Consider the following 24,280-nt stretch of genomic DNA (forward strand, 5'->3'; position numbering starts at 1 on the left):
CCCCCGGGAGCCGTGTGAGACACTTTTTTTTTTTATGGATGGGCGCTTTTTATTTAACTTCTTTTGGACTGAAGCAATGCAACGCCCGCTGAGTGGCATTAAACAGCTTGAAAGATCAAAAACAATTTTTAATATAACTCCGACTGGATTCGTCTGAAAGAAGAAAGTCATATACACCTAGGATGCCTCGGGGGTGAGTAAAACACAGCCTAATTTTCATTTTTGGGTGAACTAACCCTTTAATACTGTTTTCACCAGTTAAAAAGTTGTATAAATCAGAAGAGAAATATGCACAGCGAAAACAGTCTCAACAGTTCTAAACAAATATTTCAGTGGATTTTGATGTGAGAGGAAACCAGGGGATGGACTTTTTCACTGGAGAAAGTGTTATTATGAATTATAGACTTGTGTTTTAGCCGGAAGCAAGGATTTTAAGATAAAAATGCCTAATGATGGATTTGTGTTTTACAAATGTAATAAACTGATGCTTGCTGTTGAAGTGGAGTCATGTGGATTATTGTGATGTTTTTATCAGCTGTTTGGACTCTCATTCTGACGGCACCCATTCACTGCAGAGGATCCACTGGTGAGCAAGTGATGTAATGGTAAATTTCTCCAAATCTGTTCTGATGAAGAAACAAACTCATCTACTTCTTGGATGACAGCCTGAGGGTGAGTAAATGTTCAGCATATTTCATTTGTTAATTCTGTCCATCAAACTGAAATACCAATTATCAAATTCTTGCTATGACTGTTGGTTAAACAAATCCAGGCTAAAACAAAACACAATAAAAAGCACATAATTGACACCCGTTCAGATTTTAAATGAAAATGTTAAACTGCGAGCACAGGACCTGTAAAAACATTTTATGTCAGCATAGTTTCTCAAATGTTTTAAATGTCGTAATTAAAAAATATATATTTTGCATTTTACATGTTTGCCATTACATGACTTGCACTGTTTCAAAAATTAAATTTTGCTGAAAAAAGAAAAAAAAAATAGCATGTCCATATTTAACGACTTGTTTTGTGTTTCAAAATTTTAATTTTGCTGAATAAAAAAGTAAAAAAATAGCATGTCCATATTGTGACAGCTTATAATGCCTCAATGCCCTGCTACTGGGTTATGTTGTCACCAAATGTCAAAGAGTGTTCATTTGTATCTTTCTATTTTCCTAGCCACAGTGGAAATGTTAAATAGATTTTGTTTCGTAAAACATGCCTAGAAAGAAACTGACTTTTAAAAATAAATCTATTCTGAGTAATACTGACAGATGTGTGACAACTAGCCTTGGCCTCCCCTTTAAAATCAAGACAAAAGATAACAATATTAAAGCTGCATAACCAGCATGAAAGTATACTTGATGCACATGTAAATGTGTCCACTAAGACAGTAATACGAGAAGGTGTTTGTGATGAATAATAATCTGATAATGATGCTGCGGGCCGGGGGTCTGACTCCGGCTGAGCTGTCCATGGTGCTGACGCCCGACCCACCTCCAGCAAACCCCTTCCACACAAAACACATCACGAATATCATTTCCAACTATTTTTGTAACAGACTTCGTCGTTTTTTAAAGGCTTCCTTGTTTCTGAATGATTCTCCTCAAACCCGTGCAAGAGACCCCAACAATGTAGTCACGAGACATTGAAATACAACTGCGCTAGACGGAGGTCCACATGATATCTAATACGATGGTCTTTAAAAACATTAATATGGCTCTAAATTAATAATTTAGATTACTGCCGGCTTGTTGGAGCTCATAAAGGCCTACGACCCTTTGACAATGTCGGCGTAGGATACAAAAATCGGAGCTTCTCCGTGAAGAGAGGCGTTTGGCACGAAGCAGATGGATGAAATTGTTCTTATGCAAGATCACTACAATTCATGCAAAAGCAAACCAGAATCAATTAAAACCCGAGCCGTCATAATATCTGAGGAGGCGTAAGACAGCAAGCACATCATCTGTGATACAGATCTTCATTCATTTGGAGAGATAGAGAGACGGTACGTGCCTCGCGGAAGGCCTGCCGCCTTTCTGTTTCCAGCAGCAATATAAGACGCGCTGTCATATTTCACCAAACGTACAGACAACATTTCAACCCGTCAGAACCACTTCCAAACGTTTCATTTTAAAGCAAACACGACAATTGAACGTATCTGCATTACCTTGCGAGCTGACACCAGCCGATTTTGGACACGGAGAGAGAGAGAAAATCTCACGAGAGTTTACGCCGACAGCACAGGCTTGGATGGGAATTTCTCGCGATGTTTGGTTTTCGCATCTTGAGACTGCCTCCAGTCAGGTCAGGTAGCATATAGCCAAACAAATGACATGCCAAGGAAATGCTTGAGGTGTCACAACACAACCGTCCTTCAAAATACAACTTCCCTGGAAATTCTTAGTAAATATCTAGCATTTTTGTATTGAAGCATAAAATGTGTAGGCCTGCGTTTATTTTTGACCCATTTAGGGCTATTTGAGGGAAACAAAAGGGAAAATAAAAAGACATTTTAAGTCTTGAAATGAAACAATAAATAAACTGTTAAACTGACACTTAATATGAAATAGTTTAGTAACTTAAATCACATGGCGGTCTACTCCAGACTTGTTATTGTTTAGTAACTATACTAAAACCATTACAAAATATAATTACTTGTAATTAAATAAACAATTACTGAAATAACTATTTGAAATGTTTTATTTCTGCTAGTGGCCAAGGCAAGGCATTTCTCATTTTCGTTTAGTTTAAGCTAAAGCACTAAAATAATTAAAACTATGCAAATTAAAACTTAATATGAACTAGCCTACATAAATATATTTCAATAAAAACTAAAAAAAAATAATAATAAAAAAAAAAAAAAATACACAAAATTATTAAAACGTAACCTAAAATTACAATGAAAACAGAAAAATAAAAAGTCTAATTCGAAATATTAACACAAACTATAATGGTAGGGATACTAAAATAACATTAACTATTGATAATAAAATAACAATAGTAAAAAGTGATAATAAAATAACATAACTTGCAAAGATAACATGATAACTCAAAGATAACTTAAAGGGTTAGTTCACCCAAAAATGAAAATTCTGTCATTAATTACTCACCCTCATGTCATTCCAAACACAAATGTACAAATTTACGTTCAGCATGTGCGTGCTGTCGACTGAATGTAAACAACGCCGATTACGATGATTACGTTCTGGGGTACTCTTCAAAATGGCGGAAGACGGTAACGCCGGGAGAAGAATTGTTGAATATGTTATGTTATTATTGTTTTCTTTGCGTACAAAAAGTTTTCTCGTAGCTTCGGAAAATTACAGTTGAACCCCTGATGTCACATGGACTATTTTACCGATGTCCTTGCTGCGTTTCTGGACCTGGGAACATTGCAGTTGCATTGCTGTCTACGGAGGGGAAGAGAGCTCTCAGATTTGACCAAACACAAATGTACAAATTTACGTTCAGCATGTGCGTGCTGTCGACTGAATGTAAACAACGCCGATTACGATGATTACGTTCTGGGGTACTCTTCAAAATGGCGGAAGACGGTAACGCCGGGAGAAGAATTGTTGAATATGTTATGTTATTATTGTTTTCTTTGCGTACAAAAAGTTTTCTCGTAGCTTCGGAAAATTACAGTTGAACCCCTGATGTCACATGGACTATTTTACCGATGTCCTTGCTGCGTTTCTGGACCTGGGAACATTGCAGTTGCATTGCTGTCTACGGAGGGTAAGAGAGCTCTCAGATTTGATCAAAAACATCTTAATTTGTGTTCCGAAGATGAACGGAGGTCTTACGGGTTTGGAACGTCATGAGGGTGAGTAATTAATGACAGAATTTTCATTTTTGGGTGGACTAACCCTTTAAAAATATAAAAATAAGATGTGAATTCAAAGAAGAAAATAATTATAGGCTACTAGGGTAGGCTACGCCTTTATAGCTTATTTATGGTGCAAAAGCATTATAGACTATAGATTAAAATCATTCGCATTTATCTATGTTTTTATTAAAGTTTATTGTAAAGAATAAATCTTAAAGCTGTAGTGCGTACTTTTCGGATCATAAAATACTTCATGCTCATTGCTCATTGGTTCAACGTGGCGGGGGCGGGGCTATCTGTTTGTGAAACCAATGGAAGACGGGGGAGTTGTCAATAAACCTGTTTGACAACAACTATTATTTTTGCAGTTCCGGTTACTGACGCTTGTTTTGCAGAAATTACACACTTTGCCTTTAAACAAATCAAGAAAAAAAGGATGCAGTAGTGCTTTTCTCAACCGCAGAATATCACGCGCCCTCTAGCAGGGCAGTTCTCTAACAGCAGCAGCCATGTGGAGAGACTTCTGGGATGCTGGCGGATTATAAGGCGGGGATTCCAGTGACCCAGGTATTGGTCCAGTGCTCGAGGGTCGTCTAACCCCGCCGTTATCTCTTCACTATAATAACACATCAGCTTTAACTGGCATCTCGCCTTCGGTGACTTCTTGTGTCCGAGTATTTATTGGCTCTCTCAGCGCCGCAGGCTGCAGTGGGGCGACTCTTGTGACGGAAGTGAGCCACTTAGAGTAGCTTTTATCCTTTTTGTGGTTATTGTTGGTGCTGATTGTCTCATAACGTGAGACACGATGCGAATTCGGACAGGAATCGCCTTGATTTTTCTCGCAGCTTTTGCATTTGTTGCAGCTGAGGACGGAGATAGCAAAGAAAGCGTGATCGAACAGTTGGTTGTGGAGACGTTGGTAAGCTGGGTCAACTTTTATTTTAATGAATGACTAGAGTGACTATTACTACAAGAGTCCACTAGCGGCTCGCTGCATGCGTGCTTTGATGACAAATGCACATTCACGTATCAATGCAAACATGCATATCTTTTTTAGTACAGTCGATGGTCTGCGCATTTCATTTCCTTACGACGTCCACTCTGTAATATTTCTCAATATTATGTTTTTGACCATTTTAGGTGAAGCCAGAGACATGCACGATTACATCAGAGATGGGAGACACGCTTCGAATCCATTACACGGTAATAAATATAACGCGTTGCGCCTTTACAGCCTATTATGTTGTAAAACGAGGCACCTCCCAATGAAATCTCTTGGTATGATTGACATAAAATGCGTCAAAATGGACTCTTGGGGGGTTATTTGCACATGAAATCGTTCAGTGATGTGGCAGACTCAAGCTGACATCTGGACTCGCCATGTCTGACATAAAATAGAGTTGTAATGCAGTACGTGAGAGATGAACACGATGAACACATTCCTCTTTAGTTCATACAGAATAGAAGTTCATCGTGGAGTCACCTTTCTGTTTCGAAATGCAGTTATTTGTAATAGTATTTTAGTTTTAAGCGAAACCAAATGTTGTGGAGGAGGCGGAGCAACACGTCAGCATTTGAGTCTGAGCGAGCGCGCGGTGACTGACTCGAGAGAGCGCTATAGGAACGTATAAGAGGAGGCCGAGTTTTTTTAATTTATTTAATTTTTTTTACTCCCGTGAATAGTTCTTAGATTAGGTCAATGCATCAAAGTATTTGCAAAAAAAAAAAAAAAATTTTAAAGAGAATTTTAATTTTGTTAAAATCACTAAATTAATTTAACACATTACATTTTGTGACAACTTGTAATAAAAACTACGTAGATATTAAAAAACAAACAAAAATAAAATGACAAAAACGCAACAAAATTTCTAAACTTTAAAATGACAAAACATTACAGAGTAGCTCACTTTAAAACCGAAAATATAAATGCGTTTAATTAAAAATATTAATAAATCTATAATAGTATATTAATGATACTATAATAACACTATATATACACAGGTATAAGTTCACTACGCACACACACACACACACACACATATATATATATATATATATATATATATATCAGATAATGTTTAAACTGTAGACATACTGTCTCAAACATTTTTGTTTTATTAATCATTAATTATATGATTATATAATTATACGAATATTTATTATTCATTAAATATTCTATTAAATATATACTACCATTCAAATGTCTAACACATATACACAAATATTGTTTTGGTCAACAGAAATTGTAATTAATAAAATGTTTTACAATTTTAGCATGTAAAACACCTGGTGACAACATGCCCCAACCTGATTATTAAAATACGCCTTCTTTATATATTTTGTCTTTGTATAACACTAGTGCTTCCAAAACTTTTACAAGTGAATCCACAATTCCAGCATCCTGGCAGTGACCTGGTGGCTATCACCTTTTATTACATTTTATTACTTACATTTTTTTGTATTAAGTTCTATATGTATTTACAACAAATAATTAGCTGCATCTACATAAAAATGAATGCAACTGACCTGCAACACCATTTCTCCTGTCCTGCGCAGGGTCGGTTAATGGACGGGAAGGTGATTGACACCTCTCTGTCTCGTGAGCCTCTGGTCGTAGAGTTGGGCAAGAGGTCTGTCATCACAGGTATGAGGCTCCACCACTGCAGTCCAACCCCAAATGATGTTATATTCATAACAACAGGACTTTTTTTAGAGAAAGACGGTTTTGATAACTAAGGTCATGTTTTCTTTTGCAATCCATGGAAATAAACAGAAATGATGTGCTGTTTCCACAATTGCACATATCTTTAAAACACGCTATTTTGCTTGGCAGGCCTAGAGCAAGCCCTGGTCGGATTGTGTGAAGGGTAAGTTGAAGTCAACGCCTGCTTGTCACTTGGCAATGCATGTAGGCAGAGACAGTAAAAGTACAGCGATTGAATATGTTGAAGAACACTTCAAGAAAAGGTCTTTTAGGGTGAAGTCTGAATCATCCACTTTAAAGTCCGTTTCAGTCTTTTCTGGCTCTGTTTTGGCACAGACAAAAAATCAAAGCCACGATTCCAGCTCATCTCGCGTATGGAAAGAGAGGATTCCCTCCAACCATTCCAGGTAGCATGGCCATACATTTAAAGTGGCTTTAAGCTAGCAAAGCTGGTAATAATGATTATTTTTTAAAAATGATTAAATGGATAATTCACCCAAAAATGAAAATTCTTTCATCGCTTGCTCACATTCATGTATGACTTTCTATCTTATGTAGAACATGAAAAAAGATATTTGAAAGAATGTTGGTAGGCAAGCAGTTTCTGTTCCCATTGACTTACATTGTATGGACAAAAAATAAAAAGTCAATGGGAGCTAAAACTGTTTGGTTATCAGTATTCCTCAGAATATCTCCTTTCATGTTCCACAGAAGATAGAAAGTCATACAGGTTCTGGGTGAGTAAACAATGACAGAATTTTCATTTTTTGGGGGGACTCTCCCTTTAAATCATGTTCCATGTGATTATTAATCTATTGTGTATCTCTCCATCTCTCTTTCCTCACAGGGGACAGCACACTTGAGTTTGAGGTGGAGGTGATCTCTCTGTCCCAGCAAACGCCGTGGCAGAAGCTAGTTAATGACATCTTGCCTGTTTTGTGCTTGGCGCTGGTTCCCACTTTACTGGGTTTAGTGGGTCTCTACCTCTACAACAAAGCACATGCACAACCTCACGGCAAGAAGAAGAGCAAAGACAAGAAAAGCAAGAAGAAATAAGTTTTAAAGCCAAAAAGAATAAACTATTTAAATAATTGGTGCTTTCTATTTTTTTTCTTGTGACTTATTTGAGGACATTAAAACATTCAATTAAAACTCTCCTATGTTTGCATGTAAGTCATTGAACAGATGCATTTATCTAGAGCCACTTACAAAAGGTGCCTTAGTAGTGGCCCCAAAAAGTATTTCAACTAAGTATTTCTATAGGTGTATTTAGAAGAATTTCAAAGCATAACAGAAATAGAGAGAAAGCAGGTATAATTTGGGGTTTTTGTAATTTATTCACACACTGTTTAGCCTAAACATTCTGCCTCAAACATCTCTGATATATTATCCATTACCTGTTTCAATTAAATATACTCTACCATTCAAAATTTGGGAAGATTTTTAAAAACGTTTTAGAGTTCTCTTATATTCCCCAAGGCTGCATGTTTTTTGTCTTTACTTGTTGATTAAAAATTAACTAGAGATAGAGATGAATTGCTTTTATTGTATAATTGCTTTAGCTGCCCTTATGACCTTACAGTACATTTGAGTGTGTATCTCTAGATTGAATAGTGCATACATCATTCTCACTGATAAAACAGTTTACCTTGAATGCAATGCAAGTCGCTTTGGATAAAATGTTTAAAATGACTATGATAAGCATCAGTAATTCTACATGTCTTGCAGGCGGAAGGCCAACATTCAATCAAGATAATTATATACTCACATACTACTTCCCCATCATTCTCTGCTCAGGAAGGAATGTACTTTTACTCTAGGACTAGGTGATCAGTCCACAGTGCGGGAGAAGGGTTCGTTAAAAGGCAAAAGGTCAGGAGATCATCAACAAGAGTCAGCAGATCTTTATGCATGGTGGTATTGTGCTGCGAGCCTTTCATATTGAACAATATTGCTGTTTTGTAAAGAGTTTTAGTTAACAGCATGGATTGCAATATAAATAAATTATGCAGTTATGTTGACCCTTACGAAAAAAGTTTATTCAAGTGTGCTATTAGTATACTTCTTTTGAACTAAACATAGGAAAGTATACTTTTAGTCTACTTTTTATGTACTTCTCAGAAATGGGCTTCATGTACTTCTCAGAAATATACTTAAAATGACATTTAAGTATACTTGACTTATACTTAGAAAAAGTCTAAATATATTTTAGCTATAATTGTGCTCCTAGAATCCGTGTTTTCATTGTTATACTGTAGGGGGCGCTAGTACACATCTTCTGTACAGAATTTCCAAAAAACACAAGTGAAGAAGAAACCGAAACAACAGATGCTTCCACATGTATTCTAACACGATCATCAGACATAAAACAGCATCAAAACTATGTAACATTATGGAATAAAATGTCGACCAATGAAGAGGTAATAATAACTGTCAAGCTTTGGGGTGTTGATCGACTTTATCTACGTTTTGATTATCATTCTGAATCCAATTCATAGTCTTTCTTCAGCTTTTTGTTCAAAATGTTGTTTATTTCTTTATTTTTTATTTATGAAACTAATCCACATTCAAGTGTTTAAAAAAAGAATGCATGAAGCTAGAATAAAATGTTTTTGTTTACAAGCAGATACCCTGTTCTTTTGATGTTTTGTATGTTCAGATATTCATGTAACAAAATATATACAAATTAATACCTAAATAGGGACGTAGTAGTATACTTAAAGTATGATGTAAAGTTCACTTAAAGAAAACTTACGAGTATACTTGCAGTATAAAACTACTAAACTAGTAGTTTACTGAGACTATACTTCAAAGTGTACTAAAAATGCTACAAGTATTTAATTAGTAAACTATCAGTATACCCATAAGTTCACTTTTAGTATAGTTGCAGTACAAACTAAACATTTTGATGTAAACTAGTTGTGTACTCAAAGTTTACTACTGTTATACTTAAAGTATACTTAAAAGTATACTTTTATATACTAGAAAGTGGGCCAATTTAGTCCCAAGGAGTATTGAAATAGTACACTTACAAGTATACTACTAGTACACTGATATTTGTATACTTACTACATAAAGTATACTTAAAAATATACTTGAACTTTACTTAAGTATACTTACTAAAATAAACGAAGTATACTACTTTTTGGTAAGAGAATGCAGACATAGGCTACTGGGCAGCGATCACCTAAAAGATTAGTGCACATATTGTTCAAATGTCAAATATTGAATAAATGCATTTGATTGGTAAACCAAATTCAGACTTTACGCTTCAATCTCAAATGGTAATGCATGGAATTTACGGAAAAGCTCAACTAAATAACAACGCTAATAAGAGGGGGGCGTGGTGGCTTTGGCTATCGGCACGCCAGTCAATTTACGAATAAAATGTTTTTATTTACAAGCAGATACCCTGTTCTTTTGTTTTGTATGTTCAGATATTCATGTAACAAGATATATACAAATAATACCTAAATAGGGACATAGTAGTATACTTAAAGTATGATGTAAAGTTAACTTAAAGAAAACTTACATGTATACTTGCAGTACAAAACTACTAAACTAATAGTAAAAGTATACTTTTATATACTAGAAAGTGGGCCAATTTAGTCCCTTATTACACATCTTCTGTACAGAAAAAAAAAAAAAAAAACCAAGTGAAGAAGAAACCGAAACAACAGATGCTTCCACATGTATTCTAACACGATCATCAGACATAAAACAGAATCAAAACTATGTAACATTATGGAATAAGAGGTTTATGTGTTGTGTTCAGAATCAATAGTTCCAAGTGTATGTCTCTCACTAACATTATAATGCAACAGGTTGGCATTAATTATAAACAAATCCAAATTGGCTAAATTACAAAGTACTTAAGATCAACATAAAGCAAAAAAAATCTCATATTATGTTACCTTACATGTTTATACAGTTAAAGTGCAAAATAAGATATTTCAGTTTTCTGAGGTGTTTCTTTGGCCATAAGTCGATTGATTGGTTGGTTGGTTGGTTGATTGAATGAATGTTATGTACTGGATGAACAGGCTTCATAAAACATAGCTTCACGTTATTTGTTGTCCTGTCGTCGCACTACTAGATTATATACTGCAGTACAGCATTTAAGGACATCATGCATCAACGTCTGAAGGTTTTCAGTCATGTATCTATCCATGAGTGATAGAGCTCATGTATTTATAGCTGGGATTATGTCATGAGATGATGAGTTGCAAAATGTCTTCAAATAATGAATAGTGAGAATTTTTCCCCAACTGAATGAACTTCACCTTACTTTCTAAGATGTATCGACCTGTCTTCCTGATGTAAAAGACGTTTGTTGAGAAAATTCATCTATACTGCCTCATGTAAATGTATGATTAGCGTCTTTATCCATCTTACATGTCAATGGGAGCAAAAGCAGAAAGATAACATTCACTCCAGGTCAGTATTTGATAAGGAGTTTGAAAAATGCAGACAAACCTTGTAGCAAATCCACAGAATCAATATTAGAATTTCAAAACACAGAATTACTGCTATTGTTGTTCATTAACATACTTAAATTTGCTATTTAGTATTTCTGCTTTAGAATATTGGAAAACAGGACACACTGGTTACAGAACGCATTAAAACCCCTCCAGATAAACTATAATGGAAAATTTTTGGAATCTTCAATGATTTGGCGCCATCTTGAGGACATTAAAACCCTTCTTTTTTTCTCTAGAACTGTCGTAACTTGATATACAGAAGTATAAAAAAGCTGTGAAGAAAGTGTCTGCTAAAATCATAAATTTAATATAAAATGTACTGAGATCATTGCATTAAACAGACTAACTGATTGAATGCTAGGCAGAAAACATTTTAATTGTAACCAGAAACACTTGCATTGCATTTTTATTCCCTAAAACTGTTTGTGCACAACATTTGCTGCTTCTTGGACCACATAGCGCTTCTGATCGCGTCTCTCAGTGGCAGCGGTGTCCTGAAGAGAAGGAGACAACACCACCAGAAGCTTCTGTTGCCGAAAACTCTCATCAGAAACCGAAACTTCATCCAGATACTGCTTCAGATAGAGCCTCAGTCGTTCATTCTCCTGTAACAGCAGCGTTTTCTCTCGCTTCAGACACAAATGTTCAAGCTGAACCTTATTGTACCGTTGCCAGAACTTCTCAAGAGGCAAATGGTCAAGCATTAGCTGGGCACAGAGAACAGGACAAGTCAGAAGTCAATAAACGCTACACATCAAATTAAAGTAATGAATTGGCATGAAATAGTTCACAATATAATATATATCTAAGTGAAACTTGATATCCATTGAGAAAATGATGTTTTTTTTCCCCATCTGAAATTCATTGGGTTGTGAAAAGCCACAATGCAAGTTGAATGCAAGTTCAACATGGAATCTGAAGGACTACTGAGTGTGATTTGAATGCTCATTACCTGAGCGAGTTTCTCATTCAGCGGCTCCATGGCATTGGCTCTCTCCTTATTCAGCTCTTCTTCACTCAGTGAGGATGTGTAGAAGGGCAGAACCTTCTCATACTCGGTCTCCAGCTTACTACACATCTCAGAGAGACGAATCAACCTTTCCCCCTATGGAAGAGAGAGAAGTATGATCTCTACTCCAGATCCAACACTACTCCCAATAAATATTCAAAATGCATCCCTGTTCAAAGAAACTCTCTTGGAAGTCTTCTTATGATACAAGAAGCAGTTTCTCCCTGTTTTAAGAACTTGAAGGATTTACCTAGACGACAAGTCTTATTTTAGGCTTCATTATATTTTGTACACAACCATCCTTTATTGACCAACTCAGTTATTATATGACATTTGACATTTACTATAAGCATAATAACAACATTGCAATGACCTTATGCTTTGAACTTTATTATGAATAAACTATGAATAAACTATGTCTCTTTCATGGAATGTTTGACTGTTTGAAGGAGATTTTTGATATTGATATGAATTTTTTCTTGAGAATATTGGAAAAAATATCTGGGAAATCTACCATAATTCATTATATTATATTATATTTGATATTATATTATATTATAACAATTATTATATATTATATGTGACCATGGACAACAAAACCAGTCTTAAGTCGCACTGGTATATTTATAGCAATAGCCAAAAATACATTGTATGGGTCAAAATTATACATTTTTCTTTTATGCCAAAAATCATTAGGATATTTTCCATGAAGATATTTTGTACATTTCCAACCGTAAATATATCAAAACTTAATTATTGATTAGTAATATGCATTGCTAAGAACTTCATTTGGCCAATTTTAAAGTAAACTTTAAAGCAATTTTCTCAATATTTCGATTTTTTGCACCCTCAGATCCCAGATTTTTAAATACTGTCCTATCCAAACCATACATCAATGGAAAGCTTATTTATGCTTATTTATTCAGTATAAATCTAAATTTAAAAAAACTGTATATTATATTATATTATATTATATAGGAGAATGGATGAATTTTAAACTATATTATGATCAATCTAATATACTATAATTACAGTATATTAATATTCTTAAATACATAGCTTTATCATTTTTTATAATGTTGTTTATTTTGAATTAAAATGTATTTAAATAATAATAATAAAAAAATTAATTCTATTCTTTAATTCTACTCATTTTCTACGAGGTTTTGATGCCTCACATGAAACATGTACAAGAAATAAGATGAATGAAAAGATTCATAAAAATCATAAAAATATTTAGCAAACTAAAACGGCATCCTAATTCCCTACTGTATGGCATTACTTGAAGGGACAAAGCAGATGTTTTGGAAAATAAAGAACAATTTGTTGTTGATGGTGTGGAAATATTTTGTAAATGAACTGTAAAAAATGTGGATGCATAAACGTACCATGGCTACAATCTCTTGTAGTTTTTTAGTAGCATCGCTGCTTTGAATGGTAAGTTTGGTGAGCTGCTTTCTCCGAATGGTTTGGCCCTCAGCGAGCTGGACTCTGAAATGTTGAACTTTCTGGGCGAGCTCTTCACGGCCTGAATGAAGCTGCTGAGCTGTTACTCCGGTTTGACTGGAGCTCAGCTGACAGCGCAGAGCAGAGACAGACTCCTGCAAATGTTCCAACACATTTTTCACATTTTAAATCATCAAAATCTATGAAACAACACAATTGGAAGCATGGGGAAAAATGTTTCTTCAAAGTAGTCAGCTACTTTGTTGCTGACCTGCAACTTCTGAATGTGCTTTTTATGCGTGTCAATCTCTTTAGCACTTTGTTCATCCTTGATTTGCAGAGACTCAGTAGCGATGAATCTGTCTTTGGTGGTCTCATTGTAGTGGTGTAAAACCTGCTGCAGTTCCCGCCATAGTTTTTCCACAACCCCTTCCATCTGATCTTTCACTGATTGCTTATCCTCTTTGCTCTGCAGAAACAAAACCAACATCATTGTATTATATTAAACCCATAATAATGTGTCTTAATGGTTTGTTAAATATTATACAGATTCTTGTATATATATACACACACACACACACATTTGTATATTTGTGTAATCTGTATTTTTGTAATCCATTAGGTTAATGCAATTACTCTAACTCTTATTATATTTTTAAAAAACTTATCTTTTTCTTCTTTTCTGTGTTTCTCCTTTGCTCTAGCTTGTTTACTAATCTAGTTTTTACTAAACCTAGTATGAATATTGTTGGCACTATGACAATTTTTTTGCAATGTTCCTCATTTAAGTGGCTTTGGATAACAGCATCTGGCAAATTAATAAACGTAAACATAATGAAACCGGTACCTGTTTTTTTATTTGATTGCGAGTGCTCTCGTAGTCACGTCTAGCCTCATTGTCAAGATCAGTGTAATGCTTTTCCGTGGAAAACATCACCTTCTCCAAATACATACTCTCCTGCTGGTGCTCTGAAAGAATTTGCTCTCTGAAATATAAAAGAAATATAGTGCAGATGATGCTAACTTTGTTAATTCCTTTGAAGTGCATTTTCATGCAGCTAAACATTTCTTATTAAATTGTATAATATATGAAACTTTTTTTTTTGTAAAATTCAGTTCCTTAAAGGAATAGTTCACCCAAAATTGAAAATGTGCTTAAAATGTACTCACCCTCAGGCCATTCAAGATAGTTTATTTCTTCTTCAGAACAGATTTTTAGCATTACATTACTTGCTCATCAATGGATCCTCTGCAGTGAATGGGTGCCGTCAGAATGACAGTCCAAACAGCTGATAAAAACATCACAATAATCCACAAGTAAGGTACTTCACAAGCTGTGTTTGTAATAAACAAAGCCATCAAGATGTTTTTAACTTCAAAACCAGTGAAAAAGTCATCTTGTCTGAATCAGGAGAGAAATATGCATACCTTTTCACTGCAAGAAGTGTTATTATAGATTATGGATTTATATTTTAGCCTGAAGCAATGGTTTAAAAGTAAAAACTTTAATGATGGATTTGTTTCTTACAAACACTAAGCTTTTCATTTCACAAGACGTTAATTGATGGAATGGAGTTGTGTGGATTGCTTGTGGATTATTGTGATGTTTTTATCAGCTTTTTGGACAGTCATTCTGATGGCACCCATTCACTGCAGAGGATCCACTGGTGAGAAAGTGATGTAATGATACATTTCTCCAAATCTGTTCTGATAACGAAACAAACTCATTTCAGCACTACTGAGGGCAAGTTTTCAGCAAAAATTACAACCAAAAGTATGTTCATTTTCTACAGTTCAGCAGCTCAGCACAAAAAGAATTACACAACTGATGTTGTATACATTACATTCAAAATGTTTGTGTGTGTATGCGTACCTCTCAGTATTATACTCTGAACCAAGTTCTTCTAGATTTGTGTTGAAGTTCAACTCTAGTTCTGCCAGCCGACTCCTATGAAGCTCTAACAGATAGTCCACGTTCTGCAGATGAGAACTGCGTGCCAGCTCCGACTGCAGCTCCCTCTCAGACAGATCAACCACCAAACTCTGTTTAAAACATACACACACACAGAAGCCTGCTGCTTCCAACCTCTCGTAAAAGTTATGGCATCCTGATCTTCCTATAAGTTAGAAGTGACAGTCTAGTCTATATTATATACATTAAAGCTTTGTGAATACATGATATTTTCTTAAATGATGTTGTCACCTTAATGATGTTGTCTTTGTAATCCAGGACTCGCTCAAAGTTCTGGCTGAGCACTGACATGTCATTGCGTAGCTCTGCTGTCTTGGTCTGTGTTAAAACAGCGCGCCACTGCTGCCGCAGCTTATGGAGATTCAGTACGCTGTTTCTCTCCTCTTTCTGCAGTTTATCCTAAAAAACAAATCATATGTCAGTGCAGAAATCACTAGCCTCACAAGCATTAATCTGTCTGCATTAGAAAGTTCTAAATATAAGTACAATATATACAGTGTGTGTGTATATATATATATATATACTGTATATATTGTACTTATATTAGAAAGTTCTAAATATATATATAACAGTTCTGGATACACCAGAAACAATGAAACACATATAGAGTAAAATAAATAAATAATAAAATACATTTTGTTGATCTGATGCATAAATATGTATGCATAGATAAATATTTTATGCATAAAATTTAATTTACAAAATGATTTTATGACAAACAAAAGCCCTCTGAATTTTACAATTTCTAAACTATTTTCTTCACCTCATATGTGACCCTGGAGCACAAATTGTTCACCAGACTTATTAAGTCAGACTTATTAATATACCCCAGCGACTTAATACACCAGTATTAAGTCGCTGGGGTATATTTGTAGCAATATCCAAAAATACATTGTATGGGTCAAAATTATAGATTTTTCTTTTATACCAAAAATCATTAGAATATTAAGTAAAGATCATGTTCCATGAAGATATTTTGTAAATTTCCTACTGTAAACACCCTCAGATTCCACATATTCAAATAGTTGTACCTCGACCAAATATTGTCCTATCATAACAAACCATACATCAATAGACAGCTTATTTATTCAGCTTTCAGATGATGTATAAATCTCAATTTCTCGAAATTGACACTTTTGTTTTTGTCCAAGGTCACATATATGTTTTATATGTTATTTGTCAGGTGTTTGGCACACCTTGAGGAAGTGTGTGAGCATGTCCTCTTTTCTCTTGGCTATCTCCTCCTCAGCTTGAGCCTTCTGCTGCATGTACAGAAGCCTCTCCTCTTCTGTCATCCCGGCAAGTTTTCCGCCTCCTTTCTTCCCTGCTTTTTTAGGCATGCTTGCTGAATTTCTGTGGATCCCAGATTTAAAAGAGAAGATGCATTTCATAACTACACAAAATCCAAACTTGCTAAAACACTGAACCAACAACTAAAGATTTCATAATAATATTCCTCAGTTTGGCCATAGGCACAAAACCAAAAACATGAAAAGTATTAATAATCTAATACAAACCATCCGTTTTCTTGTGTCTGAGTTGAATTCGATAGGATTAAACAGTGATTTCAAATGAGTACTTGTGTCCTTTCTTCTGAGAGAAAGTTTGTCAAGCCACAAATTGTGGCACAAATATATAAAAATGTACTTTAATAAGGTTTTTTGTCATCCAGAAATCAGTAGCCCCTCCCCTTCCGCTACGTATCTGTCATGATAGATAGATAGATAGATAGATAGACAGACAGACAGATAGACAGACAGACAGACAGACAGACAGACAGACAGATAGACAGACAACCCCTCAGAGGACCTCAGATGATGCCAACCCTGAAACAGCATACAGAACTACCACATTTTGCTATAAGTTTGATTGCATCATATAATAATTGCTGTTAATAGTGTTCATCGTCTGTTTTATTACGTCTTAAATTGATTTTTCCGTACATTTCTGCCATATGTACATTAACTGACAGTCACCACTGATAAGCTACCACTAAATATTGTAGAAACTTAATTTGCTGTAAAGTTGCTTTGCAACGATTTGCTATACAAATAAACTTGAATTTAATTTAATATTTATAATGATTGGCATGATTAATCCTGCATTCAGATTAAAGGCCAAGGCCACGCTGCTTTTTCATGCAGATATTTGCTAAATATTTTCCGCGCAGTAAGCGGTAGAAATAAAGAAAGAAATGCAAAAAGTTTTTAGTTGTAATATTTACACTTTTGGTTGGTAAAATATATTTTTTAGCAGTACTAGCGTTATTTCACATCGTCTTACCCTTCGACGTACACTGGCTCTGACTGTTGACTGTTTCCTAGCAACCAAAATTAAGACTACTGCACCATAGATACTGCACTGCCATATACATCCAGTAGAGCGCGTGCATGTTTCACATCACAGAAATTAATCTAGTTGTGACATAAAATAAAAAACATAGACGATTATGAAACTTTCATGAAGTCGTTTTGCTCAAGTGTACTGGACAAAAAAAGATTAAAAAAAAAAAGATTATTAAACTCAATAGTTGACAGATAAAATTATACATGCATAAAGGCATTCATATATTAAACAAACAATAAACTAAGGCAGAAAATACATTAAAGGTAATGCTAGCTGTTAGCAGCAGAGGGAGCTATGGCTTTAAATGTGCGCATGTTCATAGAATAAAAAGTCTATAAAGAGTCTGAACTGCAGCATAAACGCAATTTATTATTTGTATATTTGTACAAATCTAGGGTAGAAATGGTCAAACTGATTTTGAAATTGTGTCGTACTTGAAAGTAGTTTAAGCCGAAATGTTTTTCTTCTAGATTTATTTATTTATTTACTAACTTATTTATCAATAGGCCACTTTGTTGACAACATGTTGTATTGATTAGCTTTAAAATAAATAAATACACCTTTTTACTATTGTATTTAAAACAACTTTAATTACAGCAATAATAGGCTACTGTAGGTGCTTGTTTGTCTTTAAGAATGTTTAAAAGCTACACTGAAAATGGTTTCTGTTTATGTAAATTAACCTCAAATTGTTTTATTGGTATTAAAAACATAATAAAACAGTTGCATTCCTGGAGCTTAATCATTCTGCTATTTGTGATACTGTATGTTATCTTTATACTTTATACTAAAACACAAGCTTCTGATAATTACCTTTGATCTTTGTAACCTGTTGTCACCGCTGATTATAGATAAAAATAGACCACTGGTTTTAGTCAGTTGACATGCAAAATATGTTATAACAATAATTTGTATTACTTGACATAGCACATTAAACTGATTGCATTTTATGTTAATGTGATTAACATTGTTTTGGCAACTTCTGCCTGTTTTTATTTATTTATTTATTTATTTTTACCATAAAACTCACCACAGGCCTCCTGGTACAATTAGATTTTTCAGTTGTTTTGCTTTTAAAATTTTGCAATTTCATGCTGTCTGCTAAAATGGCCAGCATCTGACAAGTTCTAATAAATGGATTTTTGTCTGAGAGAACACATGATGTAAGTGTAGTTGCATTACTCATTAGCTCAGTTTAGTTTTAGCAACTTTAAGTTAACAAATATTATTGATCTTATTTATTATGTGGTATATAAATAAACACTGTATGTGCAATGTGCAATTTAATTGATTATTATTTTAAATATTTTGGCTGGGGAAACATTTATTCCTTTCTTCTTTGTGTCTTGAGTCTAGTCAACAAAAGCATGAGAAGTGCAAGTTAACTGATCACATGAACTGGTGAAAAGAAACTTCCCATCAGGAGCTAGTTGTGTCTTAGTTGCCTTTGTTATGTATTTTTCTGGCCTTTTCCTTCACTTCCCTCTTAAGAGCTTCTTCTCATCAATGCTTAGAGTCTGTTCGTGGTTGAGAGCTATTATCTGCTTAAGCTAGCTAGATGGCTGTGCTCTTAACAGATTGTTTCCCCATGTGCCATTCTGTCACTTGTCATCTGCTGTTCTGTATCATATTGCAGATTTATCAGGTTTTTCAGAAGAACATTATTTTGACAACAACAAACAGATATTAGAAAGTGATTGGAATGATTCCTTCTGTATTTTTCTCCACATTTGGTTATCTAGTATAATTATACCTCCACATTTGGTATAATTGACCATAAAAACTTAAAGTAGATTAAAAAAAATGTGCATGTCATAACAGCTCATATCATGTGTTCATACATGCCATGTCTCATTATAAAGAAAAAGTCAATTTAACAGGAAAAGAATGTAAAATGCTACCTTAACATGCACGGTAAAATACAGCGCTTTGAGAAAACCACTTTAAAAGATGCTATATAAAATAAAGTTGTTGTCAGTTTTATTGTAGAATTGCTAAAGTAATTTACTTTATAATATATGAAGAAAACAACAGGCAAATTTGTGTGTGAGAATGAAAGTATGAAGTGAATGATCTCATGATTTATGGTGATAGACATTAATTCCTTCTGTGAACTATAACATTTTATGTTTTAAACATTTTCTGTAATTACTCGTCAGGTATGTATATTTGAGTGTTATGTTGTTTAGTTAATGTTATTTAATATGTTTTGTTCGTGTGTAACACTGTGCTCTGTCTTTATGTTATTATTGGTCGTACCATGTGATCATTGTACCACCTGTGTGTTATTATCAGCACGTTTTACAGTAACATTTTTTATTAGCTCTAATAGGCTGGAATATTAACATTATATCAATTAATGACATGTACGGTTATAACTGTAAAATACAGCCAACAAAATGCCATATTTAGTTATATATATATATATATGCTTGTAACATCATTGTACAGCAAAGTTCTGCTAACTACACAACTGCAATTTTTTTAATAAAATACAAAAAAGATTAAAGATTCAACTCTTTGCACAAATAATATTTTAAACGTTTATTTCTTTTTTTTTTTTTTTTACAAAATGCAACGCTTTAAACAAGTGCACGTGACCTTATAGTACCACATGAACATTGTGGTCCATTAATTTCCAATCATATCGTCGCAGCGTATGTCAGATAAGGTTCATGCTGAGCTTTGGTCATTCCTGGTAAAAGCACGTACGATGAAGGAACAGCAGGTCCAGATCCCGGCCAGCCCAGGCAGTTATAGGGCACCATGTGACCCGGGTTACCCACAGACGGGTGAGCGTGCGGCGCACCGGCCAGAACCCCGGGAATCCCGTGAAACGCGGAGACTCGGCCGGGATACCCGAGCATTGAGTAATGTGGGAAAGGTGCAGGGGGTAATTCCGACATTTTAGAGGTCAGGTCGAGAAACGGATAGGGATTGGTGGACAGTTGGTGACTGAAAAACACCCGAGTAGCAGCGGAGACAGACGTTTTCTCCGCGCTCAGCGAGTCCGTTTTCAACGGGTCACTGTCACCCAGATTGTACGTCACATTAAAATGATACCTGTCTTTTTTGATCAAGTTTTTGGGCTTTCGCCGCGGTCTGTATTTGTAATCCGGGTGTTCTTTCATGTGAACGGCTCTAAGGCGTTTGGCTTCGTCGATAAAAGGTCTTTTTTCAGAGTCTGACAGGAGTTTCCATTCGCCTCCGAGGCGTTTGCTGATCTCAGAGTTGTGCATCTTTGGGTTGTCCAGTGCCATCTTCCGTCTCTGGGCTCTCGACCACACCATAAAAGCGTTCATGGGGCGTTTAACATGGTCCATAGGCTTTGCCATTTCTGAAGCAGTTTCCTCTGCTGCTTCTTTTTCACTTCAGTCCGCCGAAAAGCAGCCCAAAGTTCCTTTGACGCCCAGTTCAGTCAGTCCTGGCTGTGTTACCTTTGTAACATGGCACCAATTCTGAGTCTGTGCCTAGAAATAAGTTTGGACTATTTGTCAAATTTATGTGACTGGCAAAAACCAGATATTTATCTCTTCAAACAAGTTCCAATGGTTGGAGTTGTTATCCATGGACGCACGGTGTGTACGGGAGTCTCTGTAGTGATCTGGGTTTAAATGCTCATCATTGCTTAGATTTGTGCCGCCTGCACTGCGTTATGAATGAAGTGGGCGTGTCCGTTCGTCCTGAGACCAATGACGTGAGTGTGGGTGTGTCCTGTGAAATCTAGAAACACTATGAGCAGCAGCACTGTGGGACAGTTTTGCATTTCTTTCACTGGTAGTACAGTAGGCTAGTTCAATGACAATATTACATTTTAAAATCGTTAACAGATAATGAATTAAATGTAAATTCAGATTGTTACAAATAGCATTAAACTTTGAAAAGTTGGAGACGCCTAGTCATCACAATGTTATTATACAAATCCAAACTATCTTATATTTGATCTTTTCAAACACTTTGTCTATCTATCTATCTATCTATCTATCTACACTGAACAAAATTAATAACGCAACACTTTTGTTTTTGCCCCCATTTTTCATGAGCTGAACTCAAAGATCTAAGACTTTTTCTATGTACACAAAAGGCCTATTTCTCTCAAATATTGTTCACAAATCTGTCTAAATCTGTGTTAGTGAGCACTTCTCCTTTAGACAGATTTGTGAACAATATTTGAGAGAAATAGGCCTTTTGTGTACATAGAAAAAGTCTTAGATCTTTGAGTTTAGCTCATGAAAAATGGGGACAAAAACAAAAGTGTTGCGTTTATAATTTTGTTCAGTGTATCTATCTAATGAATACTCAACAGAGAAGAAGTTGTCACTTTTGTTTTGGTAACTCAGTGGTTAACCAATAGGCTGCTTCCATTACATTTCCCACAGATACTGTCATTGAAAGGCACCTCGACAAGTTCAGTTAACCTTGTGTCCATAACTGTGGCCATATGTGTTTCTCTGTTACTATGTGATTATAATGCAATCTTCTGAATGGATTTCAATATTAGAGGGTTGCTGGAGAAAGGAAGTGCTTATTAAGACAAGCAAGTGGAAATTCTACACTCTTTTGTTTCTTTTAATGGTGTCTCTTTGTATAAACTTAAATCTCCATAATCATCTTATTAATTGCAGGCAATTTTGCACTGTAAGAACAGTATTCTGTATTGTTTTTTTCACTGGCGTTTTAACTTTATTTTGAATTACACAATGCATTGTGTTGTGCTTTAGGAAATATCTGTAAACACGGAAAACGTACTGGTAATTCTCTTGAAAAACATACTCCAATGATCTTTATTTAGAAGTTAAAAAATTTTTTTTTTTTACAATGTATATGAATTGTCGACCTGTACAACATTTCCCATAATGAACAGCAGACAACAGAGCACATTGCAAACATTACTGTATCCCACAGTGCAAAGCACTCGACCTGCCATTTTCAGTGTGACAAATGAATAAAGTATAGCCATAAAGTTTAGCTCACTCTTATACTTTAAACCATTACTTGATTGGGCCGAGTGTGTGTACACAAAAATGAAGCATACTATAATACACGTTTTTATTTTCAGAATAATACCTGAATGGCATTTACCTGCAACGTGATGAGTTCATGTGACAACAGTGTAGAATACTTCTGTTTATTGTATATGTATAGTATTCCATAAACTAGTATTCATTACAAACATAGCCATGCAATCTCTTTTTTCACTTAAGTGCAATAAACTAGCCAGTGTGTTTTTATTGTATTTCATTATTGCATACACAAATGAACAATAATTCCAACCATGTTTTCATCCAGAGGAAGTGATAAGATCCTTTTGTAATTGCTTTTATGGAGCGGTCACACCCTGAGAACGAGAAGGTGTCAGTCATGAGTCAGGACCACACCAGAACAATATGCTCCGGAGTAATTATAGGAACAAATGACTCTTAAAACCGGCTCTGTGTTTAGCCTTCCTTTTATTCTCCTGAAAACATCCCGGAACGCATCTTGGATTTGCATGAGTGCTCTCAGTTATCTCTCAAAAAGAAGCTTATTTAGCAGAAAGGAAAAGAAAGTCCTTTGGAGAGAGCGGAAGAAAAGAACAATGCGTTAAAAGGAGAAATCCTTTCATTTTCAGCTGGAAGAAGGGCCATTGTACGTCCAGCTTTGCCCTGCCTTCAGTACTTTATCTCCACTGCGCTTTGACAGAAACACCAAAGTTTTTAGTGCTTTTAACATTTGTGTTCTAAAGAGCAAGTGTGTGTAGAAGGAATCAGTTCTGCACATTCTTTGCTTGTCTAGCATCTTTTGCTTATATGAACACTTTCCAACAATCGAGGACAATTCCACACTGAGAACAACATGAGGGACTCAAACACATCTATTACAAAAGGTGAAAACAAGAATACAACAATACGATGCATTAAATGGATAGTTCCATTAAAAAAAATGAAAATTCTGTTAGAATTGATTCACCCTCATGTCATTCCAAACCTGAATGAGTTTTTCTTCTGCTGAACACAAAAGAAGATATTTTGAAGAATGTTGGTAACCGAACAGTTGATGGCAGCCATAGACTTCCATTGTATTGTTTTCTGTATAATGGAAGTCAATGGCTACCGTCAACTGTTTGGTTATCTTCTTTTGTGTTCAACAGCTGAAGAAAACTCATACAGGTTTGAAACAACTTGAGGGTGAGTAAATGATGACAGAATTTCATTTTTGGGTAAACTATACCTTTAAGAGCTGGGGTGTAAACTTTTGAACAAGGATGCTGATGTGAACCTTTTTATTATTTCGTTTTAAAGATCTTTTTTTTTTTTTCATTTGGTACTGTACTTCAGAAGCAACATAAGATATGTACATGTTTCCCAGAAGACAAAATAAGTACAATTTATATCCCAATCCCCCAATTCAAAAGGTTTGTAAACTTTTGGACTGGTTCATTTGTTTAGATTCATTTATTATTTTGTCTTGTGGACTGTATGTAAACATCTGTTATGAAGTCTCCACCCCC

The 24,280-nt window shown here is 35.1% G+C and overlaps 4 protein-coding genes across 4 annotated transcripts in view; 1 reads left to right on the forward strand and 3 right to left on the reverse strand.

The window, feature by feature from the left end:
* The window catches only part of LOC107706707 (ADP-ribosylation factor 3), an 11,019-nt gene extending 8,780 nt beyond the window's left edge, over positions 1-2,239 (reverse strand). Inside the window, exon 1 of the mRNA XM_016510518.1 lies at positions 2,171-2,239. The gene's annotated coding sequence lies outside the window, so the exon portion shown is untranslated. The remainder of the gene's footprint in view (positions 1-2,170) is intronic.
* Positions 2,240-4,247: 2,008 nt separating this feature from the next.
* LOC107706636 (peptidyl-prolyl cis-trans isomerase FKBP11-like) lies at positions 4,248-7,683 on the forward strand. The gene is made up of 6 exons (XM_016510397.1): positions 4,248-4,751; positions 4,973-5,035; positions 6,389-6,476; positions 6,666-6,699; positions 6,873-6,943; positions 7,384-7,683. Exons 1-6 carry the CDS (start codon positions 4,638-4,640, stop codon positions 7,590-7,592), a joined length of 579 nt encoding a protein of 192 aa, XP_016365883.1. The 5' UTR covers positions 4,248-4,637; the 3' UTR covers positions 7,593-7,683.
* Positions 7,684-11,295: 3,612 nt separating this feature from the next.
* Positions 11,296-17,767, reverse strand: LOC107706637 (coiled-coil domain-containing protein 65-like). The gene is made up of 9 exons (XM_016510398.1): positions 17,728-17,767; positions 16,641-16,797; positions 15,676-15,843; positions 15,346-15,515; positions 14,320-14,458; positions 13,744-13,941; positions 13,415-13,627; positions 11,970-12,122; positions 11,296-11,724 (listed from the first exon to the last, which is right to left on the reverse strand). Exons 2-9 carry the CDS (start codon positions 16,782-16,784, stop codon positions 11,431-11,433), a joined length of 1,479 nt encoding a protein of 492 aa, XP_016365884.1. The 5' UTR covers positions 16,785-16,797; positions 17,728-17,767; the 3' UTR covers positions 11,296-11,430.
* A 2,575-nt stretch (positions 17,768-20,342) lies between these two features.
* LOC107706638 (transcription factor Sox-21-A-like) lies at positions 20,343-21,404 on the reverse strand. The gene has a single exon (XM_016510399.1). It carries the CDS (start codon positions 21,123-21,125, stop codon positions 20,433-20,435), a length of 693 nt encoding a protein of 230 aa, XP_016365885.1. The 5' UTR covers positions 21,126-21,404; the 3' UTR covers positions 20,343-20,432.
* Between the last annotated feature and the right edge of the window lie 2,876 nt (positions 21,405-24,280).

This window comes from Sinocyclocheilus rhinocerous, unplaced genomic scaffold, assembly GCF_001515625.1.
Source record: "Sinocyclocheilus rhinocerous isolate Xijiao unplaced genomic scaffold, SAMN03320098_v1.1 scaffold1285, whole genome shotgun sequence".
Lineage (NCBI taxonomy): Eukaryota > Metazoa > Chordata > Actinopteri > Cypriniformes > Cyprinidae > Sinocyclocheilus > Sinocyclocheilus rhinocerous.

Coding starts and splice junctions, on each gene's coding strand:
- LOC107706636 (XM_016510397.1), top strand. CDS start 4,638: ATGCGAATTCGGACAGGAATCGCCTTGATTTTTCTCGCAGCTTTTGCA. Junction 4,752..4,972: donor AGTTGGTTGTGGAGACGTTG/GTAAGCTGGGTC, acceptor TGACCATTTTAG/GTGAAGCCAGAGACATGCAC. Junction 5,036..6,388: donor CGCTTCGAATCCATTACACG/GTAATAAATATA, acceptor TGTCCTGCGCAG/GGTCGGTTAATGGACGGGAA.
- LOC107706638 (XM_016510399.1), bottom strand. CDS start 21,125: ATGGCAAAGCCTATGGACCATGTTAAACGCCCCATGAACGCTTTTATG.
- LOC107706637 (XM_016510398.1), bottom strand. CDS start 16,784: ATGCCTAAAAAAGCAGGGAAGAAAGGAGGCGGAAAACTTGCCGGGATG. Junction 15,844..16,640: donor TGCTCACACACTTCCTCAAG/GTGTGCCAAACA, acceptor TTTGTTTTTTAG/GATAAACTGCAGAAAGAGGA. Junction 12,123..13,414: donor TACAAGAGATTGTAGCCATG/GTACGTTTATGC, acceptor TCTCTTCCATAG/GGGGAAAGGTTGATTCGTCT.